We start from the raw sequence: 25,572 nt of genomic DNA, 5'->3' as shown, positions 1-25,572 counted from the left end.
AAAATGTTAGTGCAATTGTTTAATGCCTTTTTTTTGGGTTGTGTTGTGTGTGTTAATGTTAAAGTTAATAGATACTCCCTCAGTCTCAATAGAAATGCAACGTTTTCCGTTTTGGGTTGTCCTACTAAAAATGAAATATTTCCTAAAATGGAAACATCAATCTCTCTACTTTTCCCTCTCTCCTACTTTACTCTCTCTTTATCAACTCACAAAACAACACTGTATAAAATCTCGTGCCGGAAACCAAATGTTTCATATTTATTGAGATGGAGGGAATATATTTTTATAGGAAAAGAAAATATCTACTTTACCTTTTTCAAGAACCCACCACACGCACACACTTATGCTTCATAACTTTAGCACCAAGCTATACACATATCTCTCTAGCAATACACACTCTTGACACACTTTACACCTACTAAACACACACACACACATTCAAATTCCAAAACCTTCATACAAACCCAACAACAGTGGTCCACTTCTCAGACCGCCGTCGACTACTCCTTCGGCGGCACCGTGGTCGCCGGTCGCAGCCCTCCCCTCCCTCTTCGTGACTTTCTCCTTTAGCCTCCATTTAAGTAGAAATTGAGCTTGAAGCTTTGTCCCCCTAAACCCAAATTACTTGGGATTTAAGGTATAAAGGAAATTTTCTCTTCAATAATTTTATATCCTAAGTTAGCATTTATTGGTTTGGCAGGAAGAAAATTGTTGCTGGTTGGAGATGTGATTTTCTTGCTATTTTTGTCATTTTTTATTTCTAGATTTGGGAATTTATATTATTTCATTTGTTTCACCTATTAAATTGTTTGCTTTGAAGTTGAATTATATGAATATTGTGCTTGATTTGGAACTTTCATTTACTTAAGTGCATGATTGAATCCCTAGAAATAAGTGGGTGCTTAAGTTTGAATTTAGTTGATGCAATTCACTTTATATTTTGGAGATTTGTAAGTGTTGGATTTTTATTGGATGATTTGATTACACGACTAGCATGTATAGCATATTTTGTGAATTTATTAGACTTAAAATAGGCATACTGTGAATAGTAACCTGAATAGTTACCGAGTATAGTGAAGGTGATTTTGTTATTTTCATTTGAGTAATCTACTTTTGTAAGATGATTATGAACTTGAGATATGCTATAAAGAATGATGTAGGGAAGATGTATGAGTTTTCTTGGAATTGTTTAAAACCGTTTCGTATCGTTTTTGTGATTTATTTCAGTAGATCGTATGAGTAGTAAGTGTGGTGGCTGTTGTACTTGATGATTTGAGTAGTTTGTTATGCTTTAACTGGTTTTATGATTAAGAATAGAAGCTTTAGATGTTCTCAAGTTAGAATGACAAGTTTAAAGTTTAAGTTTGAAAGTTTATAAACTAAGTTAAAGTGCTTAAGTGCTAGGAGTGGCGCATCCAAGGCATGAGTATGGACAACCAAACCAAGTTTAAGGAGTTTATTTCGAATTGCGTCTTGCCAGGTTAGGTTTACTTTATCTGTAAGCGTAGTGGTTACATGGTTATAATCATTGTTGTGTTGTGCGTCATTCATATAGCTTATGGGCCCACAAGGGGTCAGATCCACGAGGGATCATATGGGTCTCTGACAGCCCACCAATAGCCCACAAGGGGTCAGGTCCACGAGGGACCGAGACTAGTCTCATATAGTTGTCAGCAAAGTTGAGATGGTTCATTATGTTATGATTCATTACAGAATTGGTTATAACTGCTTGCAGCGTATTCCCAACTGAGTGTGCTTGCATACTCACACCCCATTATTTAATGTTTTTTCAGGTTAAGGAGTCGGTGAAGAGGCAGCGGTCAATGTGGTCTAGGGTCTCCCAACCCAATATTTGACTATTATCCATTTTGGGATTTTTGGGTACATACGAACAGTTTTTGAAACTTGAACAACTCGAATAGTTTGACGTTATTATATTTTGAAAACGTGTGTATGATGATGGTGATTTTGTATTGGTTGTGACCCAAAAATATGACTTTTGATTATATAAGGTGTATTTAGGGGATGTGACATGAATAGGAAGAATTACTTTGATTTTAGTTGACTATGTTTTATTTTTTTGAAAATTGTCATTGATATTTTCTCCTTCCAAATTATTAGACTGTTTTTGCTTCCCCTTGATTCTCATTAATTTTTTATATATATACTTTAAAGTAAAAGAAATTAGTGTATTATTAGAATTTTAGTATTTTGGTAGCGTCCCACGTTTTAAAGAGTTCGGGGCATTACAGGTTTGGTCCAAATAAAGTTATTTGGTTGATTTGGTAAAAAAGGTTCCAAGTGAACACTCAAGTTTTCAACCTACCAGTTACTTCATTCAACATTCAACTTACTAGGAGAATTTGCTTATGAGCATGGATATAGTCATTTTTGTTTGTGTTATTTGGATGAGCAAACCTATAGATGCTAGATCTATAGGGATTACTTCCCACAGGGGGCTAAGAGTGGAGATTTAGACTATTCTTGAATAAACATACTGTGAGAGTGTGAGTTGTTGGTCTTGAATGCGTTTATCTTGAATTATGCATTGATACTTAGGTTTATACTTGCATATAATGTTTTCCCGCCTGCTATGTTTTATATGTATACCCATTATTGTTTTCAGATTGTGGAGCATGGCTACAGGCACTGCAAATGTCGATTCACCGCAGTCTCTCCCTTCAAGGTTGGTTATAATTTTTGTATCATATATTACTTATAACCACATTTTAGGTGATTCATTGCAAATTCCATTTCTTCTTTTTTCTGATAATGTCATGACAAATAAGTTATTATATACTGATGCCAAAGTGTTATGTAATACATGTTATTATTAGTTGTCATCGTATTATCTTATTTAAATAAAACTAGTACTATGTTTTGTTTGTTACACTCCTAATATTTGGAGATATGACATTTAGATTGCTTACTGGTCTCTAGTGTAATTCAACTGATTTTTTAGAAGGATATATTATTTGCCTTTTCTTCTACTCTGCGAACACTTTTATGATGTTATTTTCCAGAAACAGGAAGAAGAAAATTGGGAAAATGTTTAACATGAAATTTTAGGTCAATCTCTTTTTAGCCTATATATTGTTCTTGTTCATTGTTTAATTCATTCAAGGCAGTGTGCTATAGTGATTATTATTATAGACAAGCCTAATATGTTTACTGTTTCTGTAATCTTTGGAATTTGACAGTAAGTATACATATGATTTCAGATTACTAGGACGAGTCGCTCTTGTTACCGGAGGTTCTGCAGGAATTGGGGAGAGCATTGTGCTGCTGTTTCATAAACATGGTGCAAAAGTTTGTATAGCCGATCTTCAAGACGACCAAGGCCAGCGTCTGATTGAAAGCCTTGGTGGCAGCTCAGACGTCGCCTTTATCCACTGTGATGTGACAAATGAAGATGATGTCAAGCGTGCTGTGGACTTCACTGTTGACAAGTTCGGTACCCTTGACATAATGGTGAACAATGCCGGGGTGTCAGGCGCGCCCTGTCCAGATATCCGGGACTTTGAGCTCTCTGATTTTGACAAGGTGTTTGATGTGAATGTGAGAGGTGCTTTCATTGGAATGAAGCATGCAGCTCGCATAATGATTCCAGCGAAGAAAGGGTCGATAATATCGGTTGCCAGCGTGTCGAGCGCCTTGGGTGGCATCGGGCCCCACGCATACACAGGGTCCAAGCATGCTGTTTTGGGGCTCACCAAGAATGTGGCGGCGGAGTTGGGAAAACATGGCATACGCGTAAACTGTGTGTCGCCATATGCTGTTGCGACGGGGTTGGCACTAGCTCACTTGCCTGAGGAGTTGAGGACTGAGGACACATGGGCTAATTTTCGTAGCTTTGTGGCGAACAACGCAAACTTGCAAGGCGTGGAATTGACTGCGGAGGATGTGGCTAATGCTGTGGTTTTCTTGGCTAGTGATGAGGCAAGGTATGTGAGCGGCATCAATCTCATGGTTGATGGAGGCTTCACATCTACAAACCATGCCCTTCAAGTATTCCGGTGAATCTCATTTATATGTACCTTTTCTTCACATCTACAAACAATTGATAGATGATACTTCTTCCATGATTTTGATGTCATGATGCTTAGCATTTGAATTTTGGTAGTTCAAATAAAAGAAGTGTGTTTTCATTCTGTGTCTATTGATTGTTATACTTACAAATTTTTATTTTTATTTTTTTGAGAAGATTGCTATGCTTATATTCCTAAATACCAATTCTAAAAAATGCGAAGATTAGAGAGCGAGAGAGAGAGAGAGAGAGAGAGAGAGAGAGAGTTTAGGGAGAGAGAGGGAGAGAGTTTAGGGTTAACGTAATATTCTTATACCTAATATTTTAACATTTTCACGAACCGTTCTCTTTTTTATGTATCTTTATGAAAAAATTCACGTGAGACGCAAAATGCTAATGTGATTTTGGTCCGTTCAGTACATGCAATTAAAATAGAATTGCAATTGGATTGAATTTGAAAGAATTGAATAATAATTTAATTCCACATTCAACATCGAAGGAATACCAGTTTGGAGTGTGTGAGCGCGCAGATTGTGGGCAATGTGTGTGTATTGTGAGTACTATCTAGTAAATGTTTGTGTGTGTGTGTGCAGTGTGTGTAATATATGAAGGTGTAGTTTTGTAACTATTTCAAATTCTAATTATCTACTTTTGATATGAAATTCAAATTGTGGAATTGAGAGGAATCCAAATATTTTGGAGTACTAGATATTGAATTTGGAATTGAAATCTCCAATTCCGCGTGACTAATTTCATGATACCAAATGGAGCAAAAAATCAGAAAAATTCTCCCTCTATCAAGAGTATAAAGATGGCGTTACAATATACCACAAGGGCACATAAAAAACCGTCTTTTTATCAATATGAAAATTCATGATTTTTTGCATCAACAACATTGTAACAAGCTGATCATCTCAGCGTAAGCAGTTATTCATGGCTTTCCAATGTCTATAACTCCAATTTTCATAAAATTCAATTTTTGGATACTTGAAAGACTTTGTTCTGAAAGTACACTGAGTTCACATGTAAAGTAAAAACATGTAGAGTTGCGCAACTTGATCAAGTCAGACAATAGATGGTTCAAGTCGGCTAACAAATACTGATCACTGGGTATGCGAATGGAGAGATTCAGGGCTTTCAAGACCTTAACCCACAATACTATAGACTAGTAAAGGGAAGTAAGGGTCGAATCCCTCAGGGACAGATGCGAGTGGAGTTGGGTTTGAGACATTGGGAGGTTGGCTGCGGCCACGCTTTTCAGTGGGTTAAGTTTAAACTAAGAAACAGGAACTGATCAACTTGCTAAACTGAACTGATCAATCTAGACTAGACAAACTCATAACTAGGGAACATGTGACTTGATCAACTAAACTAAGAACGGAAAGGTAAAAGTAATTAGGGATTACTAACACAAATAGGCGCACTACTAAAAAGCTGTAAACAACGAAAAGGTGACAAAATCTATGATTCTAACAAACTACAACCTACTTCTTCGCTAAGCAACTAAATAAAAACACCTACAATAAATCTAAACAGAACAACAAATATAGAAACAACAATCAGACAAATTAAGCACAGATCCATGTAAATTTTACGTAAAGAAAACATATCTAAAGTATCTACCCTATTCTCATGCAAGTTGACAAACTAAAAACTCGGATCTAACTACGAAAAATCATAAACAAGGCAAAACTAAAACTAACGAAAGCAATGAAGCAGAAAACATCAATCCAAAACAACTTGCATCAAAAACTCCATTTCATAATCCCAAAACAAGATGTGAAGATCGGTTAACAACGAGAAATAACTAGAGTAGCAACTGAGCGAAAAACATTAACAACAACTAAGCTACGGAAAGGATGAACTAAAAACATAATAGAAATTGTTTGACCTGGTGTAAGAAAAACACAAACTACGAAGACTTCTAGGCAGATCCAGGTCCCTTCTTCCTTGATGAGGAAGAATAGATGAAAATAGAAGTGGAAACGGCGACTCCGACTGCTGCAAACTTCTTACTCCATGCTATGTAAATAAGGTGAAAATGAGGTGACTGAATATGATGATGGTGTCGAACTCCTTGTTGTGTGCATTCTCTCCATATTTATAGGATGGTGTTGAGCCCAAATCCCTAGGGTAAGCCCATCCTGTCTTAACATTTATACCCTTGAGATGTTATCTTTTCTTCTCTCTCCTATGACTCATCACTTCATGTGGTGAACTCCACTTGATCAACTTGTCGGCTAGACAGGCTTCACTGCTTGTACGCAACTGATCAACTTAGCTTCACTTCTAACTATTTTTCACTTCTTTTCCGAGTTGATCAAGTTGTTCCTGCACTTGCCGCTTCTACACTTTATAGCTCCTGCACACTCAAATTCACCACTTTTTCGCACATTATCAACCATATTAGTGTAATAAATCCCTATAAAATCATGCTTGTAACGAATCCTATCAATACTACTTTCTCATTTTACCTCTTTCAATCTCTCTAGTACTATTAATAAAACAATTATACTAAGTACAAAAATTGGTACACAAAGTACAATTTTAGTTATCTGGTGAATGTACAAAAATTGGTACACAAAAATTGGTACACAAAGTACAATTTTGGGTACCTAACTCACAACTCTAGCATCTAAGTAATTACTTAGAGCGTCCACAGTGGGGGAGCCGCGGCTCTCGGCCCGGGCTTGGGCAGCCCGCGGCCCCCCACTACTGAGGCGAAGAGTGCCCGCGACTCGGGGGGGTGGACTAGGGAGAGCCGAGCGCTCGGCCAGGCCGAGGCTCTTGGGCAGGCGGCTCGGCCCGCCACTACAAGGGTCGAGAGCCGTGGCCCTGCCCACCGAAAATTATTATTATTATTATTATTTTTTTCAAAATTTTTAATATATTCATCCATTCTCCTCCAATTTTTTTACCCCAAACCAAACTCTACTCTTTCCACTTGATTTCAATTTCAGATTCAAAACATAGATTCCGACGATGAAAATTTTCAGCGCTTGGTCGATGAGGAGTTCGAAGAACTTGTTGCAGCGGTGCAAGATGAAGCCGATGAGGAGGAGGCGGCTTTGGCGGCGGTGGCGGCCATCCCTCGGCCGAGATACCGTCGCCGGTTTATCAACCGTGACCATGTCGGAGCCGACCAGCGGTTGATGGAAGACTACTTCGGCGATAACCCCCGTTATATGCCTTCGTCGGCGATTCAGAATGTCGCAACGACTCTTCATCCACATTGCGGATTGTTTGTCTCAGCGATACAGGTGCTTCACCTTGCGGAGTGATGCCACCGGTCGACCCGGATTGTCGACATATCAGAAGTGCATGGCCGCAATTAGGCAGCTTGCCTATGCCGGGCCTGCTGACATGTTCGACGAATATCTACAGATGGGCGAAACGACGGCCCTCAAGACGTTGAGGCAGTTTTGCAAGGGTATCAAAGAACTCTTCAAAGGGGAGTACCTACGGAAACCGACGGCCGAGGAATGCCAGAGACTGATAAATATGCACGGGACAGTGCATCATTTTCCGGGCATGATGGGCAGCATCGATTGCATGCACTGGGAGTGGAGGAACTGCCCGGTGGCTTGGAAGGGGCAGTTCACTTCTGGTTTCAAAGGGCGACATCCCACGATGATTCTTGAAGCCGTTGCTGACTACCGCTTGCGAATCTGGCATGCGTATTTTGGTGTCGCTGGGTCGAACAACGACATCAACGTTCTACAATCATCGCATCTCTTCAATGATGAGTCCCGGGGGTGAGGGTCCGCAAATCAGCTTCGTGGCCAATGGCACGCAGTACAACAGGGCATACTATTTGGCCGATGGAATATACCCTCGCTGGCCCGTGTTTGTCAAGACGATCCGACAACCTGTTGGGCCGAAGCAGACCTATTTTGCAAAAAAACAAAAGGGTGCTAGGAAGGATGTTGAGCGGGCTTTCGGAGTCTTCCGATCGCGATGGGCCATTTTACGGTGTCCGGTTCGACAATGGCACGAAAATGATGTCGCGGACATCATGACTGCGTGTATCATACTGCACAATATGATAATAGAAGACGAAGGCTTTAGTGCAGAGCGTTGGGCACCGGAAGATGGTGCTAGCACAAGTCACGGTATTGCAACCCCTCCTCTGCAGATGGGTGTACCACGCAGTAATGAATACTTGATTCAGCGCTTCACCAATATGCGGAGTGAAATATCACATTCAACACTGCAGGCTGATTTGGTTGAAGAGGTCTGGAACCGTAGAGGAGGGGGCGCAGCGTGATAGGGGTTCTCTTTGTTGTTCGCGTTGTATCGAAAATTTTCGTTGTGTAATTTTCCCTTTTATTATAATACAACGAAAATTTTGTTATAATTTTGTTTAGTTTAGTTATTTATATGTATTTTAATAATTATATGCAAATATTTTATTCTAGCTAAATTAAAATATATCAAAAAAGTTAAGAAAATAATTTTAATTGGTGGCCCGGAGGGCCACCATTGTGGTGGCCAAGTTTTGAGGGCAAGGGCCAGGGCCAAGATTGTTGGGCATGCCCAAGAAATGGTGGCTTGGGCATGCCCAAGAGGGCCACCATTGTGGACACCCTTAGAGGGAACTACCAACTATAGTATCTGGTGAATGTATAATAGTACTCCCTCCGTCCTATAGCAGATGTTACACTTTCCTTTTTAGTTTATTCCACAAAGATGCCATATTTATTTTTTAGAAAAAGCTCTCGCTCACATTAATATAAATATACTATTTTCTCTCTTCATCTAATAAACAAAATAACCTCCTAAAATCTCGTGTCAATTCCCAAGTGTGACATCCACTATGAGACGGAGAGAGTACATATTTGCGGTACTTCGTGAAATAATATTGCATCAAGCTCTCTAAACTAAGATTTTAATTCATTTAAGGTAATTTTTTCACATTTCATGACTTTCTTTCTCATTTTGTAGTTTCCAACACATTGACAAATTTGACCACTTATATTATTTCATCTCTTTTTTCTCTTATTCTCCTTATCGTCTCATTTCTCTCTCTTATTTAAGACTCCCTCGGTCCTTGAAAGTTCATCATATTTCATTTTCTACACCCATCTTGGAAAAAGATATTCCCTCCGTCCTATAAAAGATGTCACACTTGTGGGACGGCACGAGATTTTAGGAGGTTTTATTTTGTGTGTTAAATGGAGAGAGAAAATATAATTTTTATATTCATGTGAGAGAGAACTTTTTCCAAAAAGGAAAATGTGACATCTTTTGTGGGACAAACTAAAAAGGAAAGTGACATCTTTTATGGAACGGATGGAGTAATAAATAGTTAAAGTGGAAAGAGTAAAGTAAGAGATAAATAATGTAGAGAATATTTTCTTCTATATTATTCTCTCTCTTACTTTACTCTCTCAACTTTAACTATTTATTACTATCATTCTTTTTAAAATAAGTGCAGAAAGTGAAATGTGACAAATTTTCAGGGACGAAGGGAAGGGAGTAGTAACTTTTTTAAGCCAAAAAATAACTTATATTTATACATTTGAACCAAATAGTGCGGGCCTGCTCACTTGCTTGGGGTTACAAGTTTCCCATACACTGAACGCATGAATTTGCTCAATTTTCAGCCCATAACTGGGAAGCCGAACGGCTCCTAAACATATAATAAACCTATTACTAACCGTTTAAGTGATTTTTTTTTATATATAATTTTACATATTTTAATTTTAAATATGAATAAATGTTGTCTTTCATACGAAACATTAACTCTATTTTACAAAATTTGAAATATATATACCAATCGTCTAATTAGTACTGTAATAATTTTGAACTATATATCAAATCTGTATAAATGAATATTTTTGAGACTATATAAAAAAATTATCTCCAGAGATATCTAAGATCATGAACTTAAAACTTGAGTACAAAAATCACAATTTTATACATGTAATGAATTATCGATGATTTTGAATTTTGTGAAATTTGGGAGAGATTTGAAAACTCCTTTAAACATAAAAATGTCTTTTCTTACATTAACCGCTTTGTTCAACTATATCAATCAATAGTTATCAACTTTAATTTCAAGGAAAAATTGATTTTTCTAAAAAATCACTACTAGGTGTAAATTTATGACATTGGCAATCAATAGGGACTAGTGCACGAAGGAACCGGCAGCGGAAGCGTGCGTCGAGTTATCATAATTTAATAATTATTAATCGAACAAATAAATCACATAATAATCAGATCTATTTAGCATATTATTTAGAGTGATCAAACTCCAACTAGCTAGGTTCCGAATAATAAAACCTTGTTTCGCGCTCCTCTTGAGGACATTATCAAACGAGACTCACCTCGCGCACGATTCAATATAATAGCAATCCTAGCACCGCTAGATATTAATCACCACTACCCAATATATCATGATTATTGGGTTACGAAAAACCCGCACCATTTGATAAGTCAAAGTAATACATAATCAATACTGAATGCTCAATGCTAATCTACATTGATTAAGAAACAAATATTTTTCAAGACCTCGCTTTTCAGTAGATAGCCCAAGGACAAGTCTTGTTGTTAGATCCGTTCAATGCTTTACCACACCAATGTCATCTTATTTCAGTAAGACTTAGAAATTGCGGACTGACATTGCAACCTTTCACGATGGATAGTCTAATTCCATCTAGGTCGTGAAATTCTTCTTTTTCTTTGTTTAGGACTGACCGTGTTACCTTAAAGTGGACGCCGCCCACAACCGGTCTACTAAAACAAAGACTTAGACTTTGTTAAGTTAACTTATACATTTAAACATTCATCAATATCCATTAAATGTAAAACATAACAACATATGACAAAAATAATCTGTTTTATTTCTTGAAAAATAAAATAAGAGTTTTACAGTATTCAATCACTCGAAAAGTGATTTCTAGTATACAAACTCAAACAGTACCCACATAAAAAATCGTGTCGACCAAAGAAATGTTACTTGGACCCCTATTAATTGACATTAATTTCTTTTTTTTTTTGTTCCTAATTAATTAGTACCCTTATTTTTTAAAGTCGTATTATTTTTTGTTTAATGGACATATTCCATTGACTTATCCATTCACACATTTTAATATAAAACTAGTACTCCCTCATTCAAAAAAAATAGATCCATTTATGGACATCACGAGTTTTAATAATAAATTGGTAAATACAATAGGGTAGTGAATGCCTTAAATAAATGGTGAAATTTTATTTAGAGTTCTAAAATTTTAAATTTTAAAACTCCAAAATAAATGGCGAAAATTTTAATGGCAAATGTGCCCACATATTGCCACGTGCATTTTATTGTTTAATTATTCTAGTAACAAAAGTGCGTGCATTTTATTTTTTAATTATTTTAGTAACAAAAAGGCGGAACTATCATTTTATCTTAAGGAGTACAACGCATGAATCTTAATGCAATTCAACAAATGACATTGACCAATGTCAACAAATGATATAACAAATGATATAACCAATGTTAACAAACTATATAATATAACCAATGTTAATAGAGTATATTCCAATGTCAACAAACTATATAACCAATGTCAACAGACAATTTTTGGAATGTCAAAACAACACTATCATGTCAACGCGCATGTACACACCATGTCAACAGCTTGAACACAGCATATCAAAAAATTATATAACCAATGTTAACAAACTACATAAACAAACTATTTTTAGTTCGAACATGACTTTTGCAATTACTTCTAATTTATTTGAATGATCCATAGTTATGGTTACACCAGGACTTTTATATCATTTTATTATAATAATGAGAGAATAAGAAGATAAGCATGCTATTTATTGCCAATTAAAATCTGGTGTAAATTTGATTGTGATTTAAAGCTAATTCCAAATATTCGTCTATAATTGATTTTGTTTAAGTGAATGTAATATCCAACTTTTAAAAAAAACGCGTCTACTTTGCGTCTACTTTATGTGTATAATGAAGTAATGCTACGACATAGTATAAACATAGTATGTTTCTCCAATGAACTAAAGCAACAAGATTAGGAAGTGTGACACAAATAACAGAAGGAATAACTTCTTCGAGACTATGAAACGAGACATCAAAATGTTTAATGATAGATACATTAAACTCCAACACTCATCGTGCGAATTTCAAGTCATTCTTCCACAGACGAAATCCGACATAAATACACATAAGGCAATTAATTATTAGAGTTCAACCTTATATCTATGGTATGTTAGAATGACATCTCAGCCCGATTTCCAAACATATTGCGAATTTCATGTCATCATACGAATTTCAAGTCATTCTATCAAATCAAATTCTAAAAATTACAAAAAGTTACTAAAATAATTAAACAATAAAATGCACGTGGCAATATGTGGACCACCAGATTTTAAAAGTTGATTTTAAAAGTTAATGGTGTAGATTTTATTATATACTATGTTTATATCAATATACACTCTAAAACTTACATACTTGGGTCATAGCATCATTTCATTATACACTTATAGACGCATTATTTTGTTGAAAGTTGGATATTACAATTGACTTAAAGAGAAAATCAAAGTAGATAGAACAAATTCACACCAAATTTTAGTTTTAAATCACAATCAAATTTTAGTTTTAAATCACAATCAAATTTACACCAAATTTTAACCAGATTTTAATTGACAATAAAAAGAACAAAGCATTTGTCATACAATCTTTACAATCTTTATGTAGTTTAGTATCTATGTTTTATATTTCACTAAATTTATCCAAAATGAAGCATTATGTAAGTATACTTCTTATTCTGATTTGGTTAATCTATTAAATATCTCTCCATTCATTTTTATTAAACAATGTTACACCATGTTATCCTCTCACTAATTCAGCATGTGACCATCTCTTCTCTTTTCTCACCATGTTATCCTCTAACTAATTCAGCATGTGACCATCTCTTATCTTTTCTCTTCATATTGAAAATTGAAAAGGGGTAATAAAACATTTTGCGAACCTTCTCCATTCGGGTGAAAAATGTAAATAAAGGAAAAGTAATTAAAAAGTATGGTTTAACCAAAAATAACTAAATTACATAATTTTTAGTCACAAAATTTATCCGCACTTGCCTCTAATATGGTCAGTTGACCCAGAAGCGCGATATAAAAAAACAATTGAGACTACGTTTTTTATTATAAAAATTTGAAAAGTGATGGAGGTATTTGTATAATATTAACGTAATACATATATCAAATCTGTATTTTTTAAAAAGTTATCTACCTAATATTGCTTTTAGAGTTTTAGCTCTTCTACTTCTAATACATTTAGAGTTTTCTTGTATTACGGTTTCTAATTTTCTTCTAAATATTACCTTTTTTTTCATCATTTCTCAATTTTCTTTGTAAAGTATTTTACATTTAATGTATTTAATATTTTTTTTTTCAGTTCCTAATTCATTTAAAAAGTTATATCTTTTCTGTTTCTAAAACAATAAAAACTTTAAAAATTTGAAATAAATTATCGAATAATATAGTATGATTTAAGAAGATCCATTATAAAAAGCGAAAGCTATCCGAGTAATAAAACTAAAAAGTAACTCATTTTATCTTTAATAAAATTTGTTAATTATAAAAATGATATAGATTATGATTATGAAGATATATTAAAAAAAATATTGGTCGAAATTAAAATACAACTATCGATAATTGTTCTCGCGCCCTAAATGTAACGCTGACTTTTCCTATATCCTTTAGTTTTGTGTTTTTTTATATATATAAATGTTAAATGTTTAGCAGAATATTGTCTAGAATACCAAGTTCTTTTGCGTATTAATTTTTCGTTTTCTCAACCAAACCGATTAAGAATAAAAAATAAAAAAAATTACACTTTTGAATTAATTGACAGACCACTAAACTAAGGCATAAGTTTACATATGTGAATATCCCTACATCTCCAAAGTAGAAGAAATGGAATTAAGAAAAATTGACTTTTAGTTTGTGGGCCTATCAACTATTTTTTTAGCCCAATCTTTCTTCTAAAACCATTATTGAAAGAGCCCATCTCCTTGCCCTCTCTATATATACTCTGAAAAATGCCAACTCCCAGCTCCACGCGTCCTCCGCAAAATCTGCCGAATTACTCCACCGCCTCAAAAATATCCCACAGAACGTATATCATACTTATTATTTTTTCCCAACAACAGCTATTGTATATGTTTCTGTATGCTAAGCTTTTCTCCAGTTTCACCACATCCAAAAATTTGAGAGAAGAAAAGAAGAGTTAGATATAAAAGGAGTAGAGATAGTGAGCTCCACAAGTGTTTTTCTTACAATTGCAAATTATTTTCCTCCCAACAACACATACTTTCTATCGTTCTTAAGTTTTTTCTGTAAATCAGCACTTCGTGTTCATTGTTGTTAAGTTTAGTCTGTAAATTAGCACTTCTATCAATTTACAGTTTTTGGTTTGGTGATGGATTTCGATTTTGGTTTGCTACGTTACTGATTTTGGATTTTTCAATTGGGTTTTTCTTTATTATTGATTGATTGGTTTGTTGTTAATTATTGTGTTTAATTTTGTGGTTTCTGTTCATTAGCATTTATTTGTGTTTATGTTCATCAATGATTCTAAATCCTTGATAGTGGAAGTTTGATAATTTGCAGTGCATTATTTGTGCATTTCTGTGAAATTGTGAATCAATTAATATATTATTTATTTGATCATGTTACGTCATGTAATCAGATGCGTACATTAATGGTTCAATTTTGGTGGATCATATTAATGTACATCATTTAGCAAGTTATGTACATTAAATGGTTTTTGGTGCATTATTTAAACCGTTTTGTACATTACATTAGTTTAATTTAATACATTATTCATCCTATTCTGTTGCCTTGTTCTCGACAGCAGCGAAGCAACCTAGGTTGGATTTTGATGAAGCATCCAATGATTTCTCTTGCCATTACACAGAAGTTTTGCCAGCGATTGGCCGAGACAGAGTCTAGTAGAGCCCAAGAAGAATCTGCTCAAAGAAAACCTAGAGGGAAGAAAGCCCAAGAAGAATCTGCTCAAAGAAAACTTAGAGGGAAGAAAGAGAACCACATGTACTGCCGACGTTGCCCGACAGAAGCATAATATGTAGAGCCTTGGTGATGATTTAGTATGTGAATGGGTACTACAACCTAGCCCCATGGATTGCTAAACCTAAATGGTATGAATTCAAGTTCCTTTCAAAATTATTCTCTACAATCTGTACATTATTCAGTGCTACAAATGTACATTATTAGATACTATTGGTACATTATTTACTGTACCAAATCTAAAACACACATTAAAAAATAAAATTTAATTCATGTGGTGGTATTATATCCTAGCCCCATGGATTGATAAACCCTAGGGGAATGAATCAAACTTCATGCCATTGGTGATGATTTTGTTTATGAGTGAGTACTACAACCTAGCCCCATGGATTGCTAAACCCAAAGGGTATGAATTCAAGTTCCTTTCAAAATTATTCTCTACAATCTGTACATTATTCACTGCTACAAATGTATATTATTAGATACTATTGGTACATTATTTACTGTACCAAATCTAAAACACACATTAAAAAATGAAATTTAATTCATGTGGTGGTACTATACCCTAGCCCCATGAATTGATAAATCCTAGGGGAATGAATCAAACTTCATGCCCTTGGTGATGATTTTGTTTGTAAGTGGGTACTACAACCTAGCCCCATGGATTGCTAAACCCAAAGGGTATGAATTCAAGTTCCTTTCAAAATTATTCTCTACAATCGGTACATTATTCACTGCTACAAATGTACATTATTAGATACTATTGGTACATTATTTATTGTACCAAATCTAAAACACACATTAAAAAATGAAATTTAATTCATGTGGTGGTACTATACCCTAGCCCCATGAATTGATAAACCCTAGGGGAATGAATCAAACTTCATGCCCTTGGTGATGATTTTGTTTGTGAGTGGGTACTACAACCTAGCCCCATGGATTGCTAAACCCAAAGAGTATGAAATCAACTCTCGTCAAACATTAAATACTTACACAAGTACATCATTAAGTATTACGTGTGTACATTAAAGGTCACTTGGCGTACATTATTTAGTTGTATTTAGCATAAACATTATTCCCTTAAACACGTACATTATTTAAATTCAAACGGTACATTATTAGACATTAGACGTACATTATTTCTTGTAAGAGACATATGCATTACTAAAAAACTGACGAGAATATTGAACTCATGTTTCTCCAATATTTTATAGCGAAAAAATAGTTAGAATTGAAGTAAAATCGATGAATCATAGAAAGAAATAAGCATGTTGAGATTTAATTAAGGAAAAGAAATAAAATATAAGTAAATATGTAACTAGAAGGCGTGAATCATGAAATTGCAATAACTGCCGATTTTTACTACTCCCCTAAACACCCTTTTCGAATTTTTTAATCATTAAAATTGAATAAATCAGGCTCTATTTTCGGCCATTAGATCTTGAAAATGGAGAGCCAAGATTGAGAAGGAATAAGAACAAAAGATGCAAAAAGGATGTGAATACATCCCTTTGTAATCAACATAGAACTATAAGAAAATAGTTCATTGTAGGAGACTATTAAGGTCATTGTTATTTCATTATTAGTTCAATATAGTAATCTGATTCTTAAAATGAACTAGTTTATTTTTGGATTTTTTTAGTGTATTTTAAAATGCAAAGTTTCTATAATGAATTAAAAATGATCTTATTATAACCTTATGTTCTTTTATAATGATCTATTTTATTTGGTTCTATGTTCTACATTTAAAAGGGGTTCTGCTTTTAACAACTAATTATACCCTATATATATATATATATATATATATATATATATATATATATATAGGGTAGTGATAAAATGCAAACTTATATATTGTACAAACTCAAAACTCTTCAACACAGCTTCAACACAGTTTCAATAAAATATCAACAGGGTGTAAAATTTCAAGATTTTAATTTCAACACAGTATCAACACAATATCAACACAACATCAATCATTGACTACCGTTGAAATTTTGTTGACATTTTCTTGTTGATGCTTTTTTGTGATCTGTTGACATCTTTCAATGGTCCAGATCATAGTTTTGAGTTTGTACAATATTTAGAGTTTTCATTTGATCACATCCCTATATATATATATATATATAGGATTGTGATCAATTGAGATTATTTAGGCTAATTGAGAAATGAGATGCAATATCAGCCACTCATTTTTATTAAATGAGTGGTCCAGATTTTGCCACACAAAAAATATTTTTAGATTAATTTATTATGAAAGGGTAAATTGGTAATTTCGTCAATTGAATTCAAGGAGAGAAAGCACTACAGCACTGCTCCGAATCCTTCTTCTCTAACATATGCTTCTCCACGATCATATCCACCATCGACCTCGTGGAATTCCCCAGCGGATCCTCTGATTTCTTCACGATCGCGAAGCTCTCCTTCACCTTCCCCTCCACCGTGCACGGAATTAGCTTCTTCAGCATCGACAGCCTCGCCGGCGCCGGCGAAGGCTAATTCCCCTCCGTCGCCGCTCGATTCGACGATCGAGATGATCTCCTGCTCCGGCGGCGGGGATTTCTAGGGTTTGCGGCGTGCGATTTCTCTCCGATCGGATGCAGATCGGAAGAGGATCGCGGAGATGAGGAGGCGAATTCCCCTCCGCCACCGTCGATGCTCCGGAGAAAGTCGTCGAGCTGTCGGAGAAACAATTTGGCGCGCGGTGAGGATCTTCCAGATGGAGATGAGATCGGCGAATTTCCAGATCGGAAATTCGTCGCCGGCAGCCTGGGACTCCTTTATGCTTCCCGACGACTCCAAGTCTAGGCCGCAGATCTCGCTCGAGCTCCGAGCCCGCGCTCTTGTCTTCGATAAGGCATCTGTTTCTCTGTTCGCGCAGCGCTCTCTCCAAGCTCAATCCTAATTGTGAGTCGAAGTTACCGGTTGCTATAACTTTCTGTTTTACCCAATTTTTTAGCTCAGTTTGAAGCGAAGAAGTTTAGGTCTCGTTAAGTGATTAGGATTTGGTTGTGAGTTGCAATTGCTTTGTTTGTTTTCTGGCTGCTGCTATATCAATTTATTGATTTATAATTTTGCTTGAAATCAGTTTATTGATGTCGTAAGATTGAACTCCAGTGTTTAATTCGCTTTCTTACTGTTGTGGAAATTCAATTGAAGTGTTGCCTTATTCATCCACATAAATAATTTCCAGATGGATTATATGTAAAACGTTGTTGTTGACATAAATAAAATACGTCGTTGACATGAAAATATTTGTCGTTGACATTAATTATTTGTGAAATGTTATTGTTGACATAAATAAAGTTTGTTGTTGACATCGTAGTTGACATAAATAACGTTTGATATTGACATTTGTCGTTGACATTAATTATAAGTGTTATTTTTTAGTTGTTGACATTTTAATGCGAGTTGTTGACATTCGATAATCTCGGTTATTGATATGTGAATTGTAAGTGTTATTTTTTAGTTGTTGACATTTTAATACGAGTTGTTGACATTCGATATTCTCGGTATTGATATGTGAATTGTAAGTGTTATTTGTTAGTTGTTGACATTTTAATACGAGTTGTTGACATTCGATAATCTCGGTATTGATATGTAAATTTTAAGTGTTATTTGTTAGTTGTTGACATTTTAATACGAGTTGTTGACATTTTAATACGAGTTGTTGACATTCGATATTCTCGATATTGATATGTGAATTGTAAGTGTTATTTTTTAGTTGTTGACATTTTAATATGAGTTGTTGACATTTTAATACGAGTTGTTGACATTCGATATTCTCGATATTGATATGTGAATTATAAGTGTTATTTTTTAGTTGTTGACATTTTAATACGAGTTGTTGATATTCGATATTCTCGGTATTGATATGTGAATTATAAGTATTATTTGTTAGTTGTTGACATTTTAATACGAGTTGTTGACATTCGATATTCTCGGTATTTTGATATGTGAATAGTAAGTGTTATTTGTTAGTTGTTGACATTTTAATACGAGTTGTTGACATTCGATATCCTCGGTATTGATATGTGAATTGTAAGTGTTATTTGTTAGTTGTTGACATTTTATACGAGTTGTTGACATTCGATATTCTCGGTATTGATATGTGAATTGTAAGTGTTATTTGTTAGTTGTTGATATTTTAATACGAGTTGTTGACATTCGATATTCTCGGTATTGATATGTGAATTGTAAGTGTTATTTGTTAGTTGTTGACATTTTAATATGAGTTGTTGACATTCGATATTCTCGGTATTGATATGTTAATTAAAAGTGTTATTTGTTAGTTGTTGACATTTTAATACGAGTTGTTGACATTCGATATTGATATTGAAGATTTGAATGTTGAAGATTTGAAGATTTGAATGTTGAAGAAGATTTGAAGATTTGAATGTTGAAGAATTGAAGATTTAAAGATTTGAATATTTAAATGTTGAAGATTTGAAGATTTGAATGTTGAAGAAGATTTGAAGATTTGAAAATTTGAATGTTGAAGAATTGAAGATTTGAAGATTTGAATGTTGAAGATTTGAAGATTTGAAGACTTTAGAAAATGATTTCAAATGTATTTTATTTTTGTCCTCTACATTATTAATGAAAAGACAATTATACCCCTTGTTGACATAATGTGATAGTTGTTGACATAAAGTTAATCTTGTGAATTAGTGGCTAAGATTGCATCTCATTTCTCAATAACACCAAAAATCACATCCTAACAAGACCCTATATATATATAGGGGCATGTTAGGGTGCCACCACCCCTTAAAATAACACCACACCACCATTCCTAGCCAATCATTTGTACACGTGGACGAATAATAAGCTGCCATGTGGCAAAAAAAATATATCTGGAAAAAGACGGGCAGCAATTTGCTGGTCTTTATACATCAATTTTTCTTAAACAGCAATATCCGACACACTATACAACAATCTATAGATTGTTGTGTAGTGTTTGTAATATTGTTGTGTAGCGTTTATAATATTGTTGTATAAGCGGTGTCACGGTGTCATTTTAAGAGGGGTTGTCATTTTAACACAAACATATATATATATATATATATATATATATATATATATATATATATATATATATATGATTGTGATCAATTGAGATTTTTTATGCTAATTGATAAATGAGATGCAATATCAGCCACTCATTTTTATTAAATGAGTGGTCCAGATTTTTCCACATGGAAAATATCTTTAGATTAATTAATTATAAAAGGGCAGAATGGTAATATCATAGTAAATTTTATTCAATAAATATTTTTTTAATTTTTAATTTTAATTTTTTATTAATTTTTTTTAAAAAAATTTAAATTATTTTTTATTTTTTTAAAAAAAAATTTAATTTTTTTTTAAATTTTTTTTAAAAATTTTTTTTATTATTTTTTATTTTTTATTTTTTTTAATTTTTATTTTTCAACTACATATACAATTCATGTCAACTACACACATATAATGTCAACTATGTGTACAATCCATGTCAACTACATATACAATTCATGTTAACTACACAATATAATGTCAACTACATGTACAATTCATGTCAAATAGTATTTATTGAATAAAGTTGTTGACATTTGATGTGTAGTTGACATGAATTGTACATATAGTTGAAAAAAAAAATTTAAAAAAATTAAAAAAAATTAAAAAAAATTAAAAAAATAAAAAAAATTAATAAAATTACAATTATGCCCCTCTGTTGACATAAACTACATGTTGTTGACATTTCACAAATATTCTGGATGAGTGGCCCATATTGCATCTCATTTCTCAATTTAGCTAAATAATCTCAACCTAACAAGACCCTATATATATATATATATATATATATAGGGATAAAATACAAACTTATATATTGTACAAACTCAAAACTCCTCAACACAGCCTTCAACACAGTTTCAATACAATATCAACACAGTGTAAAATTTCAAGATTTTAATGTCAACACAGAATCAACACAATATCAACACAACATCAATCATTGACTACCGTTGAAATTCTGTTGACATTTTCCTATTGATGCTTTTTTGTGATCCGTTCACATTTTTCAATGGTCAAGATCATAGTTTTGAGATGACAACCCTCTTTATTGTAACACCATACCACCATTTTAGGCCATTGGATCTGAAAATCGTGTGCTTGTCATGCTGCCACGTGTAAAAACACGGAGGGGTAAAATAGGAAATTTCTAATTTTACGTTACCAGATTGCAGTGTTGTTCATTGAATATTGCAGTCTTACCACAACAATATTGCAGTTTACCACGACTGCAATATCTAATACAGTAGACTGCAAACCCGTATTTTTTCACGAAACTTAATCCTAGGCGTCCATAGATGAGATCTAACGGACTATATTGGTGGTATGGTGTTATCCTATCTATGGTGGCACCATAGTGCACCCCTATATATATATATTCAAAATGCTTCAACATCATTACAACCATAGATGAAGTCATATATAACAGGCTTCAACCTATCATACTACATTCGATATACAAAAGTATAAGTCATGCACAAAAGCAAAATCAAGAGTGTCCCAAAAGCAAAAACAATTGCAATGCTGGTGAGGAAACAAAAGAAGTGTTAACAAAAGTCCTCCATCCACCTAACCTGCAACATATTTAATTATTTAGACCCAATTATATAATAAGAAAGTAGATATAATAAATGTAATCATTAGTTCTTTTATTTTGTACTTATTTAATCATTATTGATCTTATAAGTCACTTATTTAATTCGACTCAAATGAGTGTATAACTCTAACAACTTTTATATTCATTCTAGCATCCACCATTTCTACATTTAATCTTAATTCATCACATGAATACCATCTCAATATTTTCCTCATCGCACGTGCTTGGACACATCAGGGTGCACAAACAATAACATGTCTTCCATGATCATAATATGTACTATTTCCACCGCGTGTGGACCGATCGAATTCATATATCGCCTGGCCTTATAGCTCATGGAGTAGTTCATCATATCATGTTATGAATCGCCTGGCCGTATAGCCCCATGAGTAAATGTTGTGTTTCAACACATATCATTGCCACCGCGCGTGGCCCGATCGAATAGATTATAACGTGGTGCACTATAAATTATACCTACTGGCCGTATAGCTCATGGGGCAAATCACCACAACATTTTCCGGACCGCCTAGCCTTATGGCCCCATGTGTAAAATGGTGCACAATTTATATCTTTGCCACCGCATGTGGCCCGATCGAATAATCAATTCATATTTCCCATAGTAGTTTGACAGCCCCATGTGACATCAACCAAGCACGGCATCCACATATATATCATGCATATTTAAATTGATTCATTTCATGGTTAAACTACTATATAATGATTTATTTTATTTCACTAATAGCGATTTTTCTTATTCTACCGCAATATCTTATTCTACCGCAATATCTCAACTGAAACTACTTTTGTATAAACACATGAAAGCATTTAATCATAACATAATAGCACACAAAGAATTATACTACAGTTAACTACTCAATTCATATATACACATGAGAGCACTTAATCATCACCTAATAACACATCAAGAATATAGCTTTTAAGTATAATACCTTGAGTGAGCTTGACCAAACCTAGGCATCACTGAACTTTCTCCTCGTCGTTATTCAACTGACTCGGATCGGCTACTCCTCCACCTTTAGTAGAAATTCAAGAACAATTTATTTCTATATTTAAGCATGTAAAGTCATTGGATTTCAATAATTATACATATAAATATACCAACTTTCATAAACAATAAGTTCAAAAATATAGAACTATCTTAAATATTGACTAACAATTGCGGAACAGTTTGAATGCTATGCAAACACCATTTGCAAATAGATTTTATCTCACCTCTTTCACAAACAATTTCAACTTCTCAATTCATTCTTATATATTGTCCACTATTGAAGGAAAAGACAATGGCTAATATTATGTGTGTGATTAGGACAAGATAAATAAGCATTACCAATTTAACAATAAATTAAAGTAATTCAAGGTAATGAATTCTTTCGTCTCCATCAACACCTATTTCCCTACTTGAGTCAATTCTACATACTCTAATTTAGTTTTAATTATACACCTAAGCTTCTAAAAGAAGGTAAGAACTAAAGTAAGAAAAGAAACGGAGATGAGTATTTATTGTGGTGTAGAGAGCTACTAATGTATGCTAGCTTCCCGAAGAAAGTGGCGTCGGGAAGAGAGTTTTCAAGAAAAATGAGAAGTTAGAGATGGATGAGATCGTTTTTCCCTTTCTCCTCCCCCCCGACTCCCCTCCGTCGATTCCTCTCCCCCTATTTCTGCTGAAAGTGAAGATTGTAGAGGAATGGAGGTGCTTCTCGACGGTGCTGATTTTTTTTAGGAAGATAAATTGGGTAAATTTTATTAACTCCTTTGTTTCTTAAATACCTCAAGTGTTTCTAGTTAGGATAGATTTCTTTCTCCTTTTTTTTTCCTTATTATTATACTTAGATTTCTACACTATTTAGTCATCTAAATATCGTCCCAAATTTTCTATCATTTTATAATACCATTATATCATACTAAAATTTATCCCCTATTCTATTATTCTAAGGAAAACTAACTATAGTTAAAATGTCAATTATTCTATTTCTTATTCTAATATTAAATTTTCTACCCTTAATTTTGATTATTTTAATTTTTGTAATATTTGGGGTATAACTATCTAAGAAAGGGATCATGTTCCTTGGGACGGAGAGAATAGTTAATTAAATGAGGTAACATATGAATGGTACTCTTTTAAAGTTTTTCGTAGTTCAAAGTAAAATTCTTTAGAGCATCAACAATGGAGGCTAGCGGATAGGCTAGCCGATCGCATGCGCTGGCTGATCCGCTAGCCTCCATTGCGGCAATTTAGGCTAGCCGATCAGGGAGCTCTAGCCGATGCGCTAGCCGCCATAGTAGGCTCAATTTCGGCTAGCCGGTTGCATTTTTTTTAATGTATTTTTTATGCATTTTTTTTATTTATTGCATTTTTTAATGTATATTTTAATGTATTTTTTTATGCATTTTCATTTTTAATGAATTTTTTTTTTATGAATTTTTTTTAATTATGAATTTTTTTTAGGATGTACCTTTTTTTAATTTATATAAAATTATTGCATTTTTTATTGCATTTTTTAATGTATTTTTTTAATAAATTAGTGAGGAGTAGAGTGAGGCGGGGGCTCGTGTGTGGAAGCCCGGTTTTTTTTTTTGGATGTAATTTTTTTTAATTAATGTACTTTTTTTTAAAAATGATATTAATGAATTTTCCCGTATATGTGTCGTAAATTTAATTCCGTATTTTGTGTTTAATTCCGTAAATTTAGTTGTTTTTTTTTTAATTTTGTTTGTTGTGGCTAGCCTATTGCTTGTCCAGTTGCTTGTCCTGATGATGTGGTAGGAGGAATTTTAGTACAGATGATATGGCATGAGGAGTTTGTGGCCAGCCTATAGCTGGCCTATGGCTAGCCTAAACCCATTGTGGATGCTCTTAAGGCCTATTTGGTTTGTTATACAAAGATTTACTATTAAGATATGCTTTTTTATCTTGGAATTTCTTTTTCTTTCTTTTTTTTGGTATGGATGGGGCTCTATTTCTTCCAAATTTATGTCATTTATGTTTTTAATTCATTTGGTTACTAGCCTTGATGGATAGAGAGATGGGTAGTGATTAGTTTTATACTCCCTTCGTCCCACTTTAGGAGTCCCAGTTTATCAGTTTTGGATGTCCCACTTTAGGAGTTTCGATTGAGATATTTCATAATTGGTAATAGGCCCCACATTCCACCCACCTTTTTCCACTCACATTTTATTTTAAAATTAATATATAAAAGTAGGACCCACATTCCACTATCTTTTTTCACCAACTTTCCTTTACATTTCTTAAAACTAGTGCCGAACTCAACCGTGACTCCTAAAGTGGGACGGAGGGAGTATTGTGTATTCTTGTATGGTTTTCCTTTCAATATTGTAGGTTTGACAATGTAATCGCATTAATTGAACGCACAAGCGAGCCAATAAGTCAAATCGTTGTGTTGATTAGCACAGAGATGTTAATGAGTTCCAAGTAATAGAGGCCGATAATAAAAACCGAAAAAGAGTGTACTACTTCCTAAGTTATAATTAAGTTGAGTCGTATTTCTTTTTGAAATGTCCTAACTAAGTTGAGAGTCATTTTCGTTTTTTAGATAAAAAAAACAGGGCCGGCGTAATTGGTTCCGGAGGGGCAGAGTTGCAAGAATGGACAATGATCGATTCAATACTATCGTGTAGTTGCAACATCTCTTAGGCACAAGTGTGAGACCTTGGGAGGTGGGATTCTGGCAGGACAGTGGATTACGGCCCTTTCTCTTAGTGAGTCACTGCGTACTCTGATTGAACACCCCTCACAATGTTGTCGAGCTGGGATGTGGAGGGCCCTTGAGGTTGGGGTTTCAACCTTTTGCAAGATTTAGTCGTATTTCATTTTGAG

General features: G+C 34.1%; 2 protein-coding genes and 1 long non-coding RNA gene across 6 annotated transcripts; all 3 read left to right on the top strand.

The window, feature by feature from the left end:
• The first annotated feature begins 352 nt into the window (after window positions 1-352).
• LOC125223696 (xanthoxin dehydrogenase-like) lies at window positions 353-4,157 on the top strand. 4 transcript variants are annotated; one of them, XM_048126953.1, is made up of 5 exons: window positions 353-637; window positions 1,405-1,480; window positions 1,794-1,881; window positions 2,627-2,686; window positions 3,222-4,157. In XM_048126953.1, the coding sequence occupies exons 4-5, from the start codon at window positions 2,637-2,639 to the stop codon at window positions 4,018-4,020; spliced, it is 849 nt and encodes a 282-aa protein (XP_047982910.1). In that variant the 5' UTR covers window positions 353-637; window positions 1,405-1,480; window positions 1,794-1,881; window positions 2,627-2,636; the 3' UTR covers window positions 4,021-4,157. The 4 variants fall into 4 exon arrangements, with proteins under 4 accessions (XP_047982910.1, XP_047982911.1, XP_047982912.1 ...); XM_048126954.1 differs by having other exon boundaries at window positions 1,399-1,480; XM_048126955.1 differs by lacking the exon at window positions 1,405-1,480.
• A 3,191-nt stretch (window positions 4,158-7,348) lies between these two features.
• LOC125220308 lies at window positions 7,349-8,294 on the top strand. The gene is made up of 2 exons (XM_048122467.1): window positions 7,349-7,698; window positions 7,802-8,294. The coding sequence occupies exons 1-2, from the start codon at window positions 7,349-7,351 to the stop codon at window positions 8,292-8,294; spliced, it is 843 nt and encodes a 280-aa protein (XP_047978424.1).
• Window positions 8,295-14,156: 5,862 nt separating this feature from the next.
• On the top strand, window positions 14,157-15,303 carry LOC125219504. Its single transcript, XR_007176149.1, has 2 exons — window positions 14,157-14,294; window positions 14,898-15,303. It is a non-coding gene; the product is annotated as an uncharacterized LOC125219504 (long non-coding RNA).
• The last annotated feature ends 10,269 nt before the right edge of the window (window positions 15,304-25,572 follow it).

This window comes from Salvia hispanica, chromosome 4, assembly GCF_023119035.1.
Source record: "Salvia hispanica cultivar TCC Black 2014 chromosome 4, UniMelb_Shisp_WGS_1.0, whole genome shotgun sequence".
Taxonomy (NCBI): Eukaryota; Viridiplantae; Streptophyta; class Magnoliopsida; order Lamiales; family Lamiaceae; genus Salvia; species Salvia hispanica.
Note: the sequence above shows the minus strand (reverse complement) of the source record. Positions and strands in the feature narration are given on the sequence as shown.

What these genes read in the sequence shown, in the direction of transcription:
- LOC125223696 (XM_048126955.1), top strand. Translation starts at nt 2,637, where the DNA reads ATGGCTACAGGCACTGCAAATGTCGATTCACCGCAGTCTCTCCCTTCA. An exon ending in CCGCAGTCTCTCCCTTCAAG is followed by an intron (nt 2,687 to 3,221) that starts GTTGGTTATAAT and finishes ATATGATTTCAG; the next exon opens with ATTACTAGGACGAGTCGCTC.
- LOC125220308 (XM_048122467.1), top strand. Translation starts at nt 7,349, where the DNA reads ATGGCCGCAATTAGGCAGCTTGCCTATGCCGGGCCTGCTGACATGTTC. An exon ending in GACTACCGCTTGCGAATCTG is followed by an intron (nt 7,699 to 7,801) that starts GCATGCGTATTT and finishes TCCGCAAATCAG; the next exon opens with CTTCGTGGCCAATGGCACGC.